This window comes from Hyla sarda, chromosome 5 (genome assembly GCF_029499605.1).
Source record: "Hyla sarda isolate aHylSar1 chromosome 5, aHylSar1.hap1, whole genome shotgun sequence".
NCBI lineage: Eukaryota > Metazoa > Chordata > Amphibia > Anura > Hylidae > Hyla > Hyla sarda.
Window position 1 is genome coordinate 366,239,190 of NC_079193.1, and position 19,970 is coordinate 366,259,159.

General features: G+C 41.3%; 2 protein-coding genes across 4 annotated transcripts in view; one reads left to right on the forward strand and one right to left on the reverse strand.

The window, feature by feature from the left end:
• Window positions 1–10,674, reverse strand: part of SLA (Src like adaptor) — a 59,721-nt gene extending 49,047 nt beyond the window's left edge. For both annotated transcript variants that reach the window (XM_056522796.1, XM_056522795.1), the window contains exon 1: window positions 10,578–10,674. The gene's annotated coding sequence lies outside the window, so the exon portion shown is untranslated. The remainder of the gene's footprint in view (window positions 1–10,577) is intronic.
• Window positions 1–19,970, forward strand: part of TG (thyroglobulin) — a 249,246-nt gene that overhangs the window by 147,121 nt on the left and 82,155 nt on the right. For both annotated transcript variants that reach the window (XM_056522788.1, XM_056522789.1), the window contains exon 35: window positions 18,482–18,646. In XM_056522788.1, coding sequence (XP_056378763.1) covers window positions 18,482–18,646 — 165 coding nt within the window. The remainder of the gene's footprint in view (window positions 1–18,481; window positions 18,647–19,970) is intronic.

A 19,970-nucleotide genomic window follows, 5' to 3' on the forward strand; every position in this document is an offset into this window, starting at 1 on the left:
AATAATAATAACACTTTATTTATTGTTGTCTTTAGTGGAATTTGAACCCAAGTCCCCAGCACTGCAAGGCAGCAGTGCTAACCACTGAGCCACCATGCTGCCCTTAGCATACATCTGCTATGCACGGTTGCTAAAATGGACAGAGATGTCAGCAGAGAGCACTGTGCTCGTGATGTCATCAGTGTTCCAAAAAGAAAGGAATTTCCTCTGTAGCATTCAGCAGCTAATAAGTACTGGAAGGATTAAGATTTTTTAATAGAAGTAATTTACAAATATGTTTAACTTTCTGCCACCAGTTGATTTAAAAGAAAAAAGGTTTTCACTGGAGTACCCCTTTAATTCTAGGCTCCCTGGTGGTCTAGTATAGGAGGTCAGTTCTAGTTATGTCAGTCCCTGTCAGGCAGAGGGCGCTCACCTTCCTTTTCTGCCCTACAGTGTAAGGGATTGACATGTCTGTGTGTCTGTGATGGTTGTCTCTCTGATCAGGAGTAAAAGCTATGATGTGCCAATATTGAGAAGTGCAAGACAAGTTATTTTCTCATTTTATGGTTTTCATAGGAGCTCTAGATATTTTTCTTTTTTTTTTTAAACTAAATGAAAGCTCTGAAACCCAAGTTATGGGCCATCCTGCAGATTTGCTTATTTTTGTTAAAGGGGTATTCCAGGCAAAAACTTTTTTTATATATATCAACTGGCTCCGGAAAGTTAAACAGATTTGTGGATTACTTCTATAAAAAAAAATCTTAATCCTTCCAATAGTTATTACCTTTTGAAGTTGAGTTGCTGTTTTCTGTCTAACTGCTTTCTGATGACTCACGTCCCGGGAGCTGTCCAGCTCCTATGGGGATATTCTCCCATCATGCACAGCTCCCGGGACATGACATCATCATTGAGCAGTTAGACAGAAAACTTCAGAAGCTAATAACTATTGGAAGGATTAAGATTTTTTAATAGAAGTCATTTACAAATCTGTTTAACTTTCCGGAGCCAGTTGATATATATATATATATATAAAAAAAACTTTTTGCCTGGAATACCCCTTTAATTCAGAGAATCTTGCGAAACACTGTAAACCAATGACAAATTCACCTCAGCTACATCTGTATGTAAAACATATAAAAATATAGGGGGGCATTTACTAATCTTTTACTATGTAGTCTGGTTTTTACCCTGTTTTTTTCTACTTCATTTTTGACTATGTGCGACAAATTTACTAAATTGCTGCACGGCATTAATAAATTTGGCACACATAGGCAAAAGTGGGAAATTTACTTCATGTAGTAGAAAAAATAGTCTGTTCCTTTTTCCAGCTGTCTGAATAGGTTTGGCTGCTGGTTTCCTTCTGGATCTTTTGTTTTTGAGTTTTTTTTAGCTTTTTCACCACATCTAAATAATTCAATAACTACAGTGGTCCCTCAAGTTACAATATTAATTGGTTCCAGGAAAACCATTGTAAGTTGAAACCATTGTATGTTGAGACCATAACTCTATGGAAACAGGGTAATTGGTTCTAAAGGCACCAAAATGTCATCCAAAAATAGGAAAAAGTGACAAAGAAAAATAAGTAGATAACTGATATAGATAAAGCAAATCCTTACATATAAAAGTAATAAAGATCTGCTGGGAGCTGTAATCACTGTCTATGTCAGTGTTTCCCAAGCAGGGAGCCTCCAGCTGTTGCAAAACTATAACTCCCAGCATGCCTGGACAGCCAAAGGCTGTCCGGGCATGCTGGGAGTTGTAGTTTTGCAAAAAATGGGGCCACCCTGCTTGGCAAACACTGGTCTATGTAGAGGACAGGAGCTTCTTCAGGGGTCCTGTACAGTACAGGCAATGTCCAAAACAAGTAATGGAGTTGCCCTCACCTGGTGTCCAAAAGAGCAGCTAACCCTGATACAGGTAAAGTGTACAGAACATGTAATACCAGTCAGTGCATACACTTCAGTAATACAGGGGTTTTACCAGTGAATGCCCATTTTGATTGGTTGGTTCTTCCAGCCATTGACACGTTTTACAGATCTGGACTGTCTGTAGCATTGTATGTTGAGTCTGGTTTCAACTTACGATGGTCCAGAAAAGACCATTGTATGTTGAAACTATTGTATGTTGAGGCCATTGTAAGTTGAGGGATCACTGTAAATTGTAGTCATGGCTCAGAAGTGGTAAACGGCGTTTAGTGTGTGTGTGTGTGTGTGTGTGTGTGTTTATTACATTTTTTTAACACAGTTTTTTTCTCCCTAAATGTACTTACACTTTTTTTTTTTTTGGTTACTTCTTCTACAGATCTGTGTATCCTGTGGACTCCTTCGGATTCGGTGGACTACTTCGATGACCAGCGTTTTTCTTTGCTTGATGTTAATAAAATGGTTAACGAGGGCTTGTGGGGGAGTGTTTTTTGTAATAAATTTTTTTTAAAACCTGTTGTGTTTTATTTTTATTTTACTTTACTAGACAGGCTTAGTAGTGGAAGCTGTCTTATAGACTGAGTCCATTACTAAGCCGGGCTTAGCGTTAGCCACAAAAACAGCTAGCGCTAACCCCCAATTATTACCCCGGTACCCAACACCACAGGGGTGCCGGGAAGAGCCGGTACCAACAGGCCCGGAGCGTCAAAAATGGCGCTCCTGGGCCTAGGCGGTAACAGGCTGGCGTTATTTAGGTTGGGGTGGGCCAGTAACAATGGTCCTCGCCCACCCTGGTAACGTCAGGCTGTTACTGTTTGGTTGGTATTTGGTTGAGAATAAAAATAGGGGGACCCTATGCGTTTTTTTAATATATTTAATTATTTATTTAAAAAAAAAAACCGCATAGGGTCCCCCCTATTTTTATTCTCAGCCAAATACCAACCAAACAGTAACAGCCTGACGTTCCCAGGGTGGGCGAGGACCATTGTTACTGGCCCTCCCCAGCCTAAATAACGCCAGCCTGTTACCGCCTAGGCCCAGGAGCGCCATTTTTGACGCTCCAGGCCTGTTGGTACCGGCTCTTCCCGGCACCCCTGTGGCGTTGGGTACCGGGGTAATAATAGGGGGTTAGCACTAGCTGTTTTTGTGGCTAGCGCTAAGCCCAGGTTAGTAATGGACTCTGTCTATAAGACAGCTTCCACTACTAAGCCTGTCTAGTAAAGTAAGAAAAAAACACAACAGGTTTTAAAAAATTTTTATTACAAAAAACACTCCCCCACAAGCCCTCGTTAACCATTTTATTAAAATCAAACAAAGAAAAACGCTGGTCATCGAAGTAGTCCACCGAATCCGAAGGAGTCCACAGGATAAACGGATCTGAAATGAGAAGAAAACAAAAAAATGGGTTAGTACATTTATTATCACCTGCTCACACATCTCCCGCCCCGCACGACTACAACTGCCAGCATGCCCTTACAGTGAGGACATGCTGGGAGTTGTAGTTGTGTGGTGCAGGAGATGTGTGAGCAGGTGATAATAAATGTGACAAGCTTGTCCCCTGCCCCCAGCTGCAGGACTACAACTCCCAGCATGCCCTTACAGTAAGGTGGGGCGGAGGCCGGGCACAGTGTTTCCCAACCTGGGACTTGTAGTTTTGCAACATCTGGAGGCACCCTGGTTGGGAAACACTGGCCTAAAACAGTGTTTCCCAACCAGGGTGACTGTTTTAGGCCAGTGTTTCCCAACATCTGGAGGCACCCTGGTTGGGAAACACTGTTTTAGGCCAGTGTTTCCCAACCAGGGTGCCTCCAGATGTTGCAAAACTACAACTCCCAGCATGCCTGGACAGTCAAAGGCTGTCTAGGCATGCTGGGAGTTGTAGTTTTGCAACATCTGGAGGCAACCTGGCTGGGAAACACTGGCCTAAAACAGTGTTTCCCAACCAGGGTGCCTCCAGATGTTGCAAAACTACAAGTCCCAGCATGCCTGGACAGTCAAAGGCTGTCTAGGCATGCTGGGAGTTGTAGTTTTGCAACATCTGGAGGCAACATGGCTGGGAAACACTGGAATAAAACAGTGTTTCCCAACCAAGGTGCCTCCAGATGTTGCAAAACTACAAGTCCCAGCATGCCTGGACAGTCAAAGGCTGTCTAGGCATGCTGGGAGTTGTAGTTTTGCAACATCTGGAGGCAACCTGGCTGGGAAACACTGGCCTAAAACAGTGTTTCCCAACCAGGGTGCCTCCAGATGTTGCAAAACTACAAGTCCCAGCATGCCTGGACAGTCAAAGGCTGTCTAGGCATGCTGGGAGTTGTAGTTTTGCAACATCTGGAGGCAACCTGGCTGGGAAACACTGGCCTAAAACAGTGTTTCCCAACCAGGGTGCCTCCAGATGTTGCAAAACTACAAGCCCCAGCATGCCTGGACAGTCAAAGGCTGTCCAGGCATGCTGGGAGTTGTAGTCTTGCAACAACTGGAGGCACCCTGGTTGGGAAGCCTGCGCAACTTACCGGCTTCCGTAGGATCCAGCGCTGCACGACACTGCCGCGCGACACTGCCGCGCGACGATCTCCGACAGCGATCGTCGCTGGAGCCTCGGAAGGGTAAGTGAACCTCTTCGCCGGTCCCCTTCAGCTGTTTAGTTTTGCAACAGCTGGAGGACTACAGTTTACAGACCACAAACCAGGGGTCTGCAAACTGTGGCCCTCCAGCTGTTGCAAAACTACAACTCCCAGCATGCCTGGACAGCCAATGGCTGTCCAGGCATGCTGGGAGTTGTAGTCTTGCAACATCTGGAGGCACCCTGGTTGGGAAACACTGTTTTAGGCCAGTGTTTCCCAACAAGGGTGCCTCCAGCTGTTGCAAAACTACAACTCCCAGCATGCCCGGACAGCCAATGGCTGTCCAGGCATGCTGGGAGTTGTAGTCTTGCAACATCTGGAGGCACCCTGGTTGGGAAACACTGTTTTAGGCCAGTGTTTCCCAACAAGGGTGCCTCCAGCTGTTGCAAAACTACAACTCCCAGCATGCCCGGACAGCCAAAGGGTGTCCAGGCATGCTGGGAGTTGTAGTCTTGCAACATTTGGAGGCACCCTGGTTGGGAAGCTTGCGCAACTTACCGGCTTCCGTAGGATCCAGCGCTGCACGACACTGCCGCACGAAACTGCCGCGCGACAGTGCCGCGCGACGATCTCCGTCACCGATCGTCGCTGGAGCCTCGGAAGGGTAAGTGAACTTCTTCGCCGGTCCCCTTCAGCTGTTTAGTTTTGCAACAGCTGGAGGACTACAGTTTACAGACCACACACCAGTGGTCTGCAAACTGTGGCCCTCCAGCTGTTGCAAAACTACAACACCCAGCATGCCTGGACAGCCAAAGCCTATGGCTCTCAGGGCAGGAGCCCGGGCTGACATTACAGTGCAGCCGCCCGGGCTCCTCATACGGTCTCCCCGCTACCCACCCCCCCCTTGTCTCCCGCCCGGGCTCCTCGTACGGTCTCCCCGCTACCCCCCCCCCTTGTCTCCCGCCCGCGCCGCTCAGCTCCCGCTGCTACAAGACTACAACTCCCAGCGTGTCCTCACTGTAAGGCCATGCTGGGACTTGTAGTCTTGCAACAGCAGACAGATGGAAGTTGTGTGGCGCTGGCAGGTGAGAGGGGGGGATATAAATCACTGTAGTGTCCCGGTAGCGCAGTGAGGGTAGCGGGGAGAAAGTATGTCGGAGCCCGGGCGGCAGTAGCTTTTCCTGCTCCATGTTGGAGCTGGAGTAAATTTAGTCAATTTTTATGGCCGTTGCGACAGTTTATTGCGCAACTGCGACTGTCTCAGTTAATAAATTCCTGACCACTGCAAGTAAAAAGTGAAAACTTGCGTAAATTAAGCGGGAATTTTTTTTTTGACTTTCTAGCTCTTGCTAGGGAAAGTCGCACAATTTATAGGGTAGGCGCAATTGCGACAATTTTGCGCCAAAAATAGTCAGAAAAAAATGACTAAACCCCTTAGTAAATGCCCCCCATAATTTCTAAACTGTCTGAATGTTTTTCTGATATGTAAATTAGATGTCACCAAATAAATTCACGACCCCTCAGTTACAAGGTATATCTGGTTAATTCACTTAGGGGGGTATTTATCAATTTTGCCTGTTGACAGTTTCTTTTTACCCTTTTTTTTATCACTTTGGTTTTCGTGGACATGCGCCAAATTTATCATTTGGTGCAAGTTGTTAGTAATTTTGGCTCAAATGTTGAAATCAGCCGTTCACAGCGCAATTTACACAGAACTTACCGCCACAGAGGACGCGTATTTTACCCTGTAGAGCAGCCATTTCGGGGTCCCTCCTGCAGTATATCAGCAAGCGACGTGAGTTATTTTCTTTTGTGAGGTTTATTGCTAGTGTTGCTCGCGAATATTCGCAATGCAAATTTTATTCGCGAATATCGCATATTCGCCAATATTCGCAAATATAGCACTATATATTCGTAATTACGAATATTCATTTTTTGGGGGTTTTTTTTGTAATTTTTTTTTCCACAGTACACATCACAGTGATCACCCCTCTCTGGTTCCAGCTTGTGTGGTGTAAATAAGACTCTAATACTACTGTGTGAGACTGGCGTGCGAATGTTCGCATATACGAAAATTTGCATTTGCTAATTTTCGCATTTGCGAATTTTCGCTTATGCAAATTTTGTTTTAGGCTAATCTCCGCATACGCAAATGTTCGCATGTGCGAACATAAAACGCGAATTTAGCGAATATATGACGAATATTCGTCCATATATTCGCAAAATATCGCAAATTCGAATATGGCCTATGCCGCTCAACACTACCTGGTGCAAAGAAGGCTCTATTACTACTGTGCGAGACTGGCGTGCGAATTTGCGCATATGCGAAAAGTAACATATGCTAATTTTCGCAGATGCGAATTTTTGTATATGCCAACTTTCGCATATGTGAAAATAAAACGCGAATATTACGAATATGCGAATTTAGCGAATATATGACGAACATTCGTCCATATATTCGCGAAATATCGCAAATTCGAATATGGCCTATGCCGCTCAACACTCTTTATAGCCACCATGTGAAATAGATTTTATTTTCAACTTGAGTAGTTTTTTTTTTACTTGCGGACCTCCAGATGTTGCAAAACTACAAGTCCCAGCATGCTGGGAGTTGTAGCTTTGCAACATCTGGAGGTCCGCAGGTTGGAGACTACTGCTTTAGTGCTTTACCTTTCCTGAACCTGTGCGGCCACGTCCAATGCTGGGTCAACGGAGGGTGAAGGTTCCTCAGAGACAACTATGTCGCAGGATAGTATTGCGCAGCCCTGGAGGCGTCGCTGCTTTCACAAGAAAAATGTTTTAATGTATTTTGACGCCTTTACATTTTCTGACATTGCTAAGTGTGTTTTCCATGTGCAACATTTATTTCTTGGCGGGATTTGCGCCAAAAAATCGGGATTTGCGCCAAAATTGCGCCAAATCCCGGCGCAAATTGGCGCAAATGAGGAATTACTGACTAAAGTTGAAATCACACACAGGACCGTGTGATTTTGAGAAAGTTGTAAAAATGACAGTGGAGAAGATGCACCAAACTTTGGCGCAAAAAAGACACTGCGCCAAAGTATTGCGCCGAAGTTACGTGAAAAAATGCTACAGAGGAAATTCCTTTCTTTTTGGAACACTGATGACATCACGAGCACAGTGCTCTCTGCTGACATCTCTGTCCATTTTAGCAACCGTGCATAGCAGTTCTATGCTAAGGACAGCATGGTGGCTCAGTGGTTAGCACTGCTGCCTTGCAGAGCTGGGGCCTTGGGTTCAAATCCCACTAAGGACAACAATAAATATAACATTATTATTATTATTATTATAATAACGTCAGCAGAGAGAACTGTGCTCGTGATGTCATCAGAGAGCATTCCAAAAAGAAAAGAATTTCCTCTGTAGTATTCAGCAGCTAATAAATACTGGAAGGATTAAGATTTTTTAATAGAAGTAATTTACAAATATTTTTAACTTTCTGCCACCAGTTGATTTAAAAGAAAAAAGGTTTTCACCGGAGTACCCCTTTAATGTACAACTACACAGATAGACCACCCCACAGTCCCCCTAAAAAATTCCAGCCACAGTGCCCGCCAAAATGTGTCAGTAACAAATGTTATATTTAGTCCAAAATATCTTATTTAGTACAAGTTTAATCATCGCAATATCATTGCTCATATATTTAGTGATTATACATATAATACATGTGCATCCACAACCAGAGTATTTTTTTTATATTAAAGGGGTATTCCAGGAAAAAACTTTTTTTTTTATATATATATATCAACTGGCTCCAGAAAGTTAAACAGATTTGTAAATTACTTCTATTAAAAAAATCTTAATCCTTTCAGTACTTATGAGCTTCTGAAGTTAAGGTTGTTCTTTTCTGTCTAAATCCTCTCTGATGACACATGTCTCGGGAACCGCCCAGTTTAGAAGCAAATCCCCATAGCAAACCTCTTCTAAACTGGGCGTTTCCCAAGACAGGTGTCATCAGAGAGGATTTAGACCGAAAAGAACAACCTTAACTTTAGAAGCTCATAAGTACTGAAAGGATTAAGATTCTTTAATAGAAGTAATTTACAAATCCGTTTAACTTTCTGGAGCCAGTTGATATATAAATAAAAGTTTTCCCTGGAATACCCCTTTAATATTAAACACAGAATATTACAACATGTTGTGCATTTAATTTAGACATGAATCAGAGTTTGCTTTACCAAAGAAAAAGAGAATAGGGGCCTCTGAAATGGCCCATAAACCACATCGGCAATTCTAAAATTACAAAAAATTTGTAAAAAATTTAATTTCTAGGAAAGTGTTTCTTATTACTAAAGTCAGGATATTGACTTGGACATGAAATGTGGACAGTGAAACATTGATACATGCTTGATTTAAATTAATTTTCAACAACATCCTAAACATTTTACATAATTTTGATATTTTTTGCATTTTTACTTTCAGTTTTTATTTGGTTTATAATATAGAGGGTTTATGAACCGAGACATACGTTTGTATTGGGCGGCAGAACGCTCAAAGAATTTTGCAGTTAACTTAACTAAGAAAATATAAACTTGGTAAAATGTAAGATTACCTACACTTATATGACGTTCTTTCCAGAATAATGAATTCTTTTTAAAATAACTTATATTTAATGTAATTAACATTTAGAGTTATACATTTGATATTTGGTGTTCAAATCTGTGTATCACTTACGATACTGTACTATTTAACAGTATATTTGGAGACAGACTTCTATCTTTTTTGAATATTTTAAGCCAAATTTTATAGGAAAAAAGTTAGAATCCTAACGTAGGTTAAAAAAGGACACAGGTCTATCTAGTTCAATCCATTATTCTGCTGTGTTCATCCAGAGAAAGGCAAAAGCAGCTCCTGCTGAGTAATTGTAGATGATCCTTAAAGGGTACCTTTCATCAAAAAACTTTTGATATATTATAGATTAATGTATGCAGAATAACTTTCCAATAGCATGTTATTAAAAAATATGCTTCTTTCTATTTAATTTTCCACTTTGAAAAAATGACCTCTAGGGGTCTCCCTACCAGTCCTTTTTTATAGATTTCAGACTTATGCAGGACTCCTAAATCTCAGACTGCAGCCGAGACACAGACAAGATCAGCACTGCTCCCTGTCAGGGAGTTTGTCTGTGTCCCGGCTGCAGTCTGAGATTTAGGACTCCTGCATGAGTCTGAAATCTATAAAAAAGGACTGGCTGGGAGACCCCTTGTGGTCATTTTTTCAAAGTGGAAAATTAAATAGAAAGAAGCATATTTTTTAATAACATGCTATTGGAAAGTTATTCTGCATACATTAATCTATAATATATCAAAAGTTTTTTTGATGAAAGATACCCTTTAAATTAGGGGGCAAAAATTCCTAGACTGAAATCCATCTCAAGATATCTAGTACACATATGTTTAAAGAAATTCATACATTTGAAAAGCTATATATATATATATATATATATATATATATATATATATATACATATATATATATATATATATATATATATATATATATATATGTATATATTTTTTTTTTTTTTATTTTTTTTTTTTTTTTGTTTGCTTTTAGATCAATATGTTTGGCCATTGACTAAAAATTTCATAGAAAAAAGTAAGTAAGATAGTCAGGTTAAAAAAGGACATGAGTCCATCTAGTTCAATCCATTATTCCGCAGTGTTGATCCAGCGGAAGGCAATGCAGCCCCTGCTAGGTAGTTGTGGATTATCCTCAAATTCAGGGACAAAAATTCCTAAACTAAAATCCATCTTAAGTGATCTAGTATTGATATGTTTAGTTACCTTCATACAATTAAAAAGCAAAAAAAAACAAAAACATTTTCAAGACACAAAATTGTCATTCCCCTGTGTCCAAGACACAAAAACTTCCCCTATGTCTACCAGCTAACAAAGACTTTCCTAGTATATAGATGACCGCCACACTGTGTAGGGTTGCAGGTTGAAATTAATGTCTATATTCAGTAACCTGTATTACTGAAAAACATTTCAAACAAAAGTATTTGCCTTAAACCCAACTAAAATATAAACATTTGGTATAGATCTTTGTAAATGTAACTCAATCAAAAAAAAATGTAAAAAGCTTTTACCTGTGAAAATCCCATCGCTCTACGGATCTTGGTAGGGTTGATGTTGACCGGCTGCGTTATAGTTAAGGGACTGGCAGAGGGACACCTTCCACTTCACTGTTATGAAAGTTACACACTCAAGCAGAACGTCAGTTGCAAAACAGGCCACAACTTCCTCTGGAACAAAGAAAGTATCTAGCGCTTACTGAGAATTTCCTGTTTTATTTAGATGTCGACCAACTGTGCAGAAAGAAAAAATGTACGAGTTGCGACGTTGTAACTTCATGTACGAGCTTTGACGTCGTAACCTAATCCATGAATTTCACAATTGAATTCAGAGGACATTATAAACCGCATTATGCAAATGTTCCAGTGCCATAAATGCGAATGAGACCCCCTCAATAACTTGGCATTTCCTCACTTGACCTTTCCCCCCGTTGTGGTGCAGGTCTTGATAGAGTATATGCTTGTGCATGGTGATATCTTAGAGCCCAGTTCCTTTGCAGCCTGTCTCTAGAAAGTAGTCTTTTGTGCCATGAAAAGGGAGCAAGCAAGAGTAACTGAGAGTCTACACCTGCCATAGAAGATACCTAAAACCACTCATATTGGTCCATTTTAATAAAGACTAGATCCGCAGGGTACATTAGATTGCTGATGGTTAAGAGTTTGACAAGGCCATCAGTAGAAACCTCAATGTCATTTACCAGACAAAACAGTAATAGGTATTTTTCGACAAAGGCTCCATGAAGACTTTTCGAATCACACCGTGTCAAGTTACAGCTACAGACCAAGTCCAAACTTGTAGCTTCTGGGCTCGATGCAAAATCTTCAACAGGGCCCCATTTGTCAGTTATAATACTGGTCTCTTATGGGGTAGATGTGCTTTGGGGCCCTTTTAGACTCCAGGGTCCTGGTGCGACCGCTACCTCTACACCCTCTATATCTACACCCCAGGCTACAAACTATTGCAAGGGTCACAGCATGCGGCCCCCAATGCCAATCTGTATGGTCCTCAGCCATCTCTGAGACCCCATATTTGGAAAATTGTATCTATTTGGCATTCTTGAGAGCAAGAAATGAGACCTGGAGGTAGACGTGCATGAATACAGCTCTTGGTATTGTTGTTTATGGGAGGAACAATTTTTTGTGTAACTCCTATGAACTGCACTATACATAGCTGTGTTTGGCACATTGACCGCCTCCTCTCTTGGAGTGCTAAAGGAAGGAGCAAAGGACCTTCATTCTTCCAATAAGTCAAAGTCCTATAAGTGGAACCCTCACATATCTGCAACATATACATCCAACATATATGCTATAAGTGGCCCAGATAAAAATTCTTATTTAAGTTTTATTGAGGCTCTTGGGAGTGGTACGAGCTGACAATGTGACCTTTGGACCAAAAAAGGTTGTGCCTTACATGTTTGAGGTGAATTGACCCCTTTTTTGTGATTTCATGAACCCCCAGGTTCAGCATTACTCCGGTCTGTGTATGACTGTTGTCTCGAGCCTTTCCCAGGATCCTGTTCGGCTCGAGACAACAGCTGATCACAGGGGGCTTGGCTTCTTCTTGTCTTCCCTGACAAGCAAGCCCCCTTGACAATGTGTGCGCTCCAGCTCTATGTGCCGCCGCCCCTGTGATCAGAGGTTGTACCGAGCCAAATAGGATCCTTGGAAAGGCTCGAGACTACAGTCATCCACAGACTGGAGGTATGCTAAACCTTGTGGGAACCAAGAAATCACAAAGTGGTTAATCCACCCCACACATGAAAAGCAGGAAAATCACTTAAAAGGGTACTCCGCTGCTCAGCGTTTGGAACAAACTCTTCCAAATGCTGGAGCCGGCAGCTCGTGACATCATAGCCCCGTTCCAAACTCTGAGCAGCGGAGTACCCCTTTAAGACAACTTGGCATCCCAGTCACGATTATAAAAAAGCAATAAAACCTGGAAAACCCCTTTAAATATGATATTTTGTAAAATTATGTTTGTTTTGCAAAAAAATGGGCTAGCCCCAAAGATCTTATAAATTGATTGTCTACATGTTAATGTAGCCCAAATTGTAGCCAAAAGGCAATGACTAGCTAGAGACTAAATAACTATAGAGCAACATGCCCAAGATTCTAAGACCATAATTGTCTATAACTTGTTAAAAATACTAGGTAGCCAGCATACTGCTACAATCAGTATAAAACAATGTAAATATAAAGATGACTAATAGTAACACCAAGCAGTATGTATATATCACAACTGGACTCAGGATCCGCGGTCCCCACAGTATAAACCTTTGTCAATACCCCTTGACATGTTTCACCGTTAATACAGTGTCATCAGGGAACACCAGCAATGTGAGATTCAACCGGTCTTGCTGTCTGCAGATAGGACTAAGCTCAGTTTTAATACTATGATGATCAATTCATTGATGGAAAATCTTATTAAAGCTGCCATGCAAACCATCAATATTGTAATAATGTATATTAATAGCAGTATTGTTTACAGCAAAAAGATATTGTTTGTATCAGATTTTCTAAGGATTTGTGTTCTTTTTCCCCCCCGATCATCCTATCTTCTGTAGTGATCTCATATTTAAGTTTCATTTCTTAAAGATATAGGAAACTGTAACGTAACATTTAACACCTCAACCGAATGGTTTGCTGTCTCCCTGGTGCCAGGGTTCGGCATGTGGTGGAAAGGGTGGACAAATTACTAGGGGGGGCTGGGGATGACCCAGCTGTCGTGGTCCATGTGGGAACCAACGACAGAATACATGGTAGGTGGAGGTCCTTGAAGAATAATTACAAGGAACTAGGTGCCAAGCTGAAGGGAAGGACCTCTAAGGTTGTGTTCTCTGGAATACTTCCTGTGCCATGCGCATCGCAGGAAAGACAGCGGGAGCTTAGGGAGTTAAATGCATGGCTTAAGTCGTGGTGTGAGGGGGAAGGGTTTGGGTTTTTAGAGCACTGGGCTGACTTTTCATTGGGGTACAAACTCTATTCTACGGATAATTTGCACCTGAATGGAAGGGGGTCCGCTGTGCTGGGGGAGAGAATCCTGGAAGGGGTGGCTGAGTATTTAAACTAGGTGAGTGGGGGGAGGATAATAAAGCAAAGAAAGCAGACAGTGAGATGGATAGGTTAGAGAGGGGTCAGGACATAATGGCGGGTGGAGAGGAGTCCTGTGGGGGGAGGTTAAGAACAGTGGATAAGGAGATTCATGCGTTACAAACCAGCTGTAAAAATAAATGTAGCCCGAAAAATTGTAATCCCAATAATTCAAAAAATTCCATTAGCCCCAATAACTCAATAACTACAATAAGCCCCATTAACTCAAAAAATACCGTTAGCCCCAATAACTTAAATAACAACGTTAGACGCAATAACGCAAAAAATCCCATTAGCCCCAATAACTTAAATAATAACGTTAGACCCAATAACTCAAAAAATCCCATTGGCCCCAATAACTTAAATAGTACAATTAGCCCTTATAACTCAAAAAATGACATTAACCCCAATAACTCTGAAAATCCCATTAGTGAGACTATATGTGTAAAACTTAATGGAAATGTAAAGTGTATGTTCACAAATGCCAGAAGCCTAGCAAATAAAATGGGGGAGCTTGAGGCCTTGATACTGGAGGAACATATTGATATAGTTGGGGTCACTGAGACATGGCTGGACTCCTCGCATGACTGGGCTGTCAATCTGCAGGGGTTTACATTGTTTCGCAAGGATAGAATGAACAGAAAAGGTGGTGGAGTCTGTCTGTATGTAAGAAGTGGTATGAAAGTCAGTGTGAACGATGCCATAGTGTGTGATGATTCTGAGGATGTGGAATCATTGTGGGTAGAATTACAAAAGGAGGGAAATACTGAAAAAATAATATTTGGTGTAATCTACAGACCCCCTAATATCACTGAAGAGATAGAAGGTCGGCTGTATAAACAAATAGAGAGGGCCGCCCGGGCAGGTACAGTGGTAATAATGGGAGATTTTAACTATCCAGATATAGATTGGGGTCCGGGGTTGGCTAAAACTACAAAGGGGCGACAATTCCTAAATTTATTGCAGGATAATTTTATGGGCCAGTTTGTGGAGGACCCAACAAGAAGTGATGCCTTGTTGGATCTGATCATTTCCAACAACGCAGAGCTGGTTGGTAATGTAACTGTGAGGGAAAACCTTGGTAATAGCGACCACAATATAGTTACTTTTGACTTAAAATGTAGAAAACAAAGACAGACGGGGAAAGCAAAAACATATAACTTTAAAAAGGCAAACTTCCCTGGGTTGAGGGCTGCACTACAGGACATAGACTGGGGGGAGGTGTTCTCAAATACTGATATAGAAGGTAAATGGGACATCTTTAAATCAACTCTAAATAACTATACAGCTAAATATATACCAAAGGGGAACAAATATAAACGATTAAAACTAAATCCTACATGGCTGACAAATGAGGTTAAAAGAGCAATAAACAACAAAAAAATAGCCTTCAAAAAATTCAAATCTGATGGGTCAGCGATAACATTTAAACAGTTCAAGGAGCTTAATAAAATCTGTAAAAATGTAATAAAAACAGCAAAAATTCAAAATGAGAGACAGGTGGCCGAAGAAAGCAAAACTAATCCTAAATATTTTTTTAGATATATAAATACAAAAAAACCAAGGACAGAGCATGTAGGACCCCTTAATAATGATAATGGGGAGGTTGTCACGGGCGATCAAGAGAAGGCGGAGCTACTGAATGGGTTCTTTAGTTCTGTATATACTATGGAAGAAGGAGCTGACATTGGACAGGTCAGTGCTGGTAACACATCATGTAATGTACTGAACTGGCTTAATGTAGAGATGGTACAAGGTAAGTTAAGTAAAGTAAATGTAAGCAAATCTCCAGGGCCGGATGGACTACACCCAAGAGTTCTTAGAGAGGTAAGTTCAGTAATATCTGTACCCTTGTTCATGATATTTAGAGATTCTCTGGTGTCTGGTATTGTGCCAAGGGACTGGCGCAAGGCTAATGTGGTACCAATCTTCAAGAAGGGCTCTAGGTCTTCGCCAGGCAATTATAGACCGGTAAGTCTAACGTGCATTGTGGGTAAATTGTTTGAAGGACTTATAAGGGATTACATACAGGAATACATAGGGGATAATAGTATTATAAGTGATAGCCAGCATGGGTTTACTAAGGATAGAAGTTGTCAAACCAATCTAATTTGCTTTTATGAAGAGGTGAGTAGAAGCCTTGACAGAGGAATGGCTGTGGATATAGTGTTTCTGGATTTTGCCAAAGCGTTTGATACTGTCCCTCACAGACATCTGACAGGTAAGTTAAGGTCCTTGGGCTTGGAAACTTTAGTTTGTAACTGGATTGAACACTGGCTCATGGATCGTACCCAGAGAGTGGTGGTCAATGATTCGTACTCTGATTGGTCCCCGGTTATTACTGGTGTACCCCAAGGTTCAGTACTGGGCCCGCTGCTGTTTAATTTATTTATCAATGATATAGAGGATGGTATTAACAGCTCTATTTCTATCTTTGCAGATGACACCAAGCTTTGTAGCACGGTACAGTCTATAGAGGATGTGCATAAGTTACAAGATGACTTGGATAGACTAAGTGTCTGGGCATCCACTTGGCAAATGAGGTTCAATGTGGATAAATGTAAAGTTATGCATCTGGGTACTAATAACCTGCATGCATCGTATGTCTTAGGGGGGATTAAACTGTCAGAGTCACTGGTAGAGAAGGATCTGGGTGTACTTGTAGATCACAGACTACAGAATAGCATGCAATGTCAGGCTGCTGCTTCCAAAGCCGGCAGGATATTGTCATGTATAAAAAGAGGCATGGACTCGAGGGGCAGGGACATAATACTCCCCCTTTATAAAGCATTGGTACGGCCTCACCTGGAATATGCTGTTCAGTTTTGGTCGCCTGTTCATAAAAGGGACACTGCGGAGTTGGAAAGGGTGCAGAGACGCGCGACTAAACTAATATGGGGCATGGAACATCTTAGCTATGAGGAGCGATTAAAGGAGTTACAATTGTTTAGTCTTGAGAAGAGACGTTTAAGGGGGGATATGATAAACGTATATAAGTATATAAATGGCCCATACAAAAAATATGGAGAAAAACTGTTCCAGGTTAAACCCCCCCAAAGGACGAGGGGGCACTCCCTCCGTCTGGAGAAGAAAAGGTTTAGTCTAAAGGGGCGGCACGCCTTCTTTACCGTGAGGACTGTGAATTTATGGAACGGTCTACCTCAGGAACTGGTCACAGCAGGAACAATTAACAGCTTTAAAGCAGGGTTAGATACATTCCTGGAACAAAATAACATTAATGCTTATGCAGAATTATAAAACTACATCCCTTTCCCTTATCCCCTTACATCCTTCCCGTCAATCCCCTGGTTGGACTTGATGGACGTATGTCTTTTTTCAACCATACTAACTATGTAACTATGTAACTATGTAACTATGTAACATGTTACAGACCTTGATGCAGCAAACTATCAATCGCGCTTCATGGAAAATGTCAAGTCAAAGTTTCGTTTTTTCCCCCGTATAGCATGTAGGGGAATGGCTGGCTCTGCCTCCATCGTGGTTGTGCACTACATGCCCAAAATTGATATGCCTAGAGCTAGCCCAGGAGAGGCATATCTATAGTGTAGGGTCCACCGCGATGAGGTGACCTTACTGCAATGGAATGACACACACAATTTGATCACATGGTATGCTAAGAACGACAACTTTTTTATAGTAGTAATGCAAAACGATTCACAGTATACATATATCTTAGCGCTTGCAGTTTGCTGCTGGCAATTTTGTGTTTGCATCTGCATTTCACCTTCGTATTTATAATAGTCCTTTTGCATATGCTGACCAATTAAAAAACAAACAACATGACATGGCAAAAGTTCAGTCGTGATCGTACTGTCCAGACCCGACCAATCAGTCAAGGTCTAAACAATCAGACCCCGACCAATAAAAATGTTTGATATAACTTTGTAACAATGCTGCCCATTTAAAGTTATATATATATATATATATATATATATATATATATATATATATTTGCACAGAAATTCATTTCCTAACAATTTTCATTATATTACTTTAACCAGTTCAGGTCTGTTGTAATTTTGGCCTCCAACACCAGATACACATAGAGTTTCATGGCTCTGGGCTCCTTCACATCTGCATTTGAAGCTCTGTTCACAGAATCCATTGAAATGACCCAGAGAAAAATATAATGCAGGTCTGTGTTTTTCCCCCCGGCAACCTGGCAAACCCCATTCAAAGTCAATGGGACCCATCGGTGTCTGTTGTGCAGTGAACCATCTGTGTCAATTCTTTTAAATCTGTTAGAGAGCTTGGAATGCAGATGTGAACGTTGCCAATAATTGTTACAAAATTATTGGCCTTAGTTTTGCTAATAGGCTGTACTCCATATATGGCTACCTGGTAACTATATTAGTCTAAGGACATTTTTCTGTCAATTGACTCCAATTCGTTGCTGCTGTCATGAAGTATAACTCCTTTACTGTACGGATCTGTACTGTGCTGTGTATCTCCAATATGGCCATACCACATGTAACTACATAGGGGGAGAGTTATCAAAATCTGTCCAGAGGAAAAGTTGCTGATTTGCCCATAGCAACCAATCAGATCGCTTCTTTAATTTTTGAAAAGGCCTCTGAAAAATGAAAGAAGCGATCTGATTGGTCGGTAATGGCAACTCAGCAATTTTTCCTTTGGACAGGTTTTGATAAATCTCCCCCATAGTCCATAGTAGACAAGAACCACGCCCATTACAATATGCTTATGACTTCCATAGATTTATATGACTGGGGTCTGTTTTCCTATTAAAATGCAGTACACAATTATCCTTTGACTGGTTATGATACTATTGTGTTCTATTTCATTCCTAGGGAGGCTCTGTCTTTTCTCCAATGTTACCTGTAAGTGAGAGACGAGCCCGACAACAAGTACAATCATTGGCGGAAGAAGTGGGATGTCCTGTTGCTGGAAATGAAGAGACCTTGTCCTGTCTACGCAAAGTAGATGCCAACGCACTTAATGCAGCACAAACCAAGGTTGTCCAGACATTTGTATTTATTAAACTTTGTGTAGATAATATTGGGTAAAAAGGTTGGTCTAGGATTAGAAAAACATGGCTGCTTTCTTGTAGGAACAGCACCACACATGCCGGTTGTGCCCTGCATTGCAGTTTAGTTTTATTGAAGTAAATCTGGCTGAGACACAGAATATTTTTAGAAGAATGTATCCATGTTTTTCTAATTCTGTACAACCTTTTAGTCATAAATCATGATTCCTGTTTCTGGATGGAATTGTGTAATTCTTGAATCCATTTTGGGTCATCTTGGGTTGAATGATGTTGGGCCTCCAAAAAAACAACCACTGATAGATTCCAACACACTGCCGTAGGGGTTGTCCTCCAGGCCAAAGTACCATAGATCGAACTTGAGGGGACAACTCATGAACACAAGAGGATTTCTTATGTCTGTCGTACAACTCAATGACTAAAGATTTACAAAGTTGAACATGAGTTAAGGTCATTGGTGTCACCCATGCAACTTCTTACTTGTTAACATTTTATCCGGAATCTCATAAATAATGTGACATTTGCTGTTTGGAATAAATGTTACTCATCTATATTAAAGGTTTTGATCTGAGGTCACACAGTATCAGGACAATTTGTAACATATACTACAATGATATAACAAAGGGAAAGAAAGGCTTCCTGGACTCACCGGTAAATCAAATCCACGAAGGTTTCTTAAACATCAATCGTAACAGGTAATGGACATCACCGCAGTGCAGGGAGGGAAGGTTGCACGGAGCCGTCATCAGGGGCGTTTGGGAATGATAGGCTGTTTCACATCAATGAAGGGAAACAGCCTGTCGTTCCCAAATGCCCTGATGGCTCCGTGCCAACTTCCCTCCCTGCATTGCGGTGATGTCCATTACCTGTCACGATTGATGATTAATAAACCTTCTTAGATTTGAATTACCGGTGAGTCCAGGAAGCCTTTCTTTCTCCTTGTTATATACCTGTTTGGATTCTCTGGTCTTTGTGTGCTTCCTGGCCGGGTTGAATTGTCTTCACCCGACTACATTGATTCTCCTGGTGGCTCAGTATATGCGGCAGTGCCCGTTCTAGCTCTTCTAGATACGTATGTACTACAATGACCTTACATAAAAAGTCTACGATAGAATTGTTGCTCAATGTGGAAACCCACAAAGATTTTCCTATCATTGTCTGACCTCATCTCCACATAACAGATGATTGTTTCGAGAAATCCACATGACCAGAGTCACTCAGCTCCACCTATGATGGGGGATCATTCTCCATGGAATATTAATTTACTCATGACATTATCATAGAATAAAAAAAAA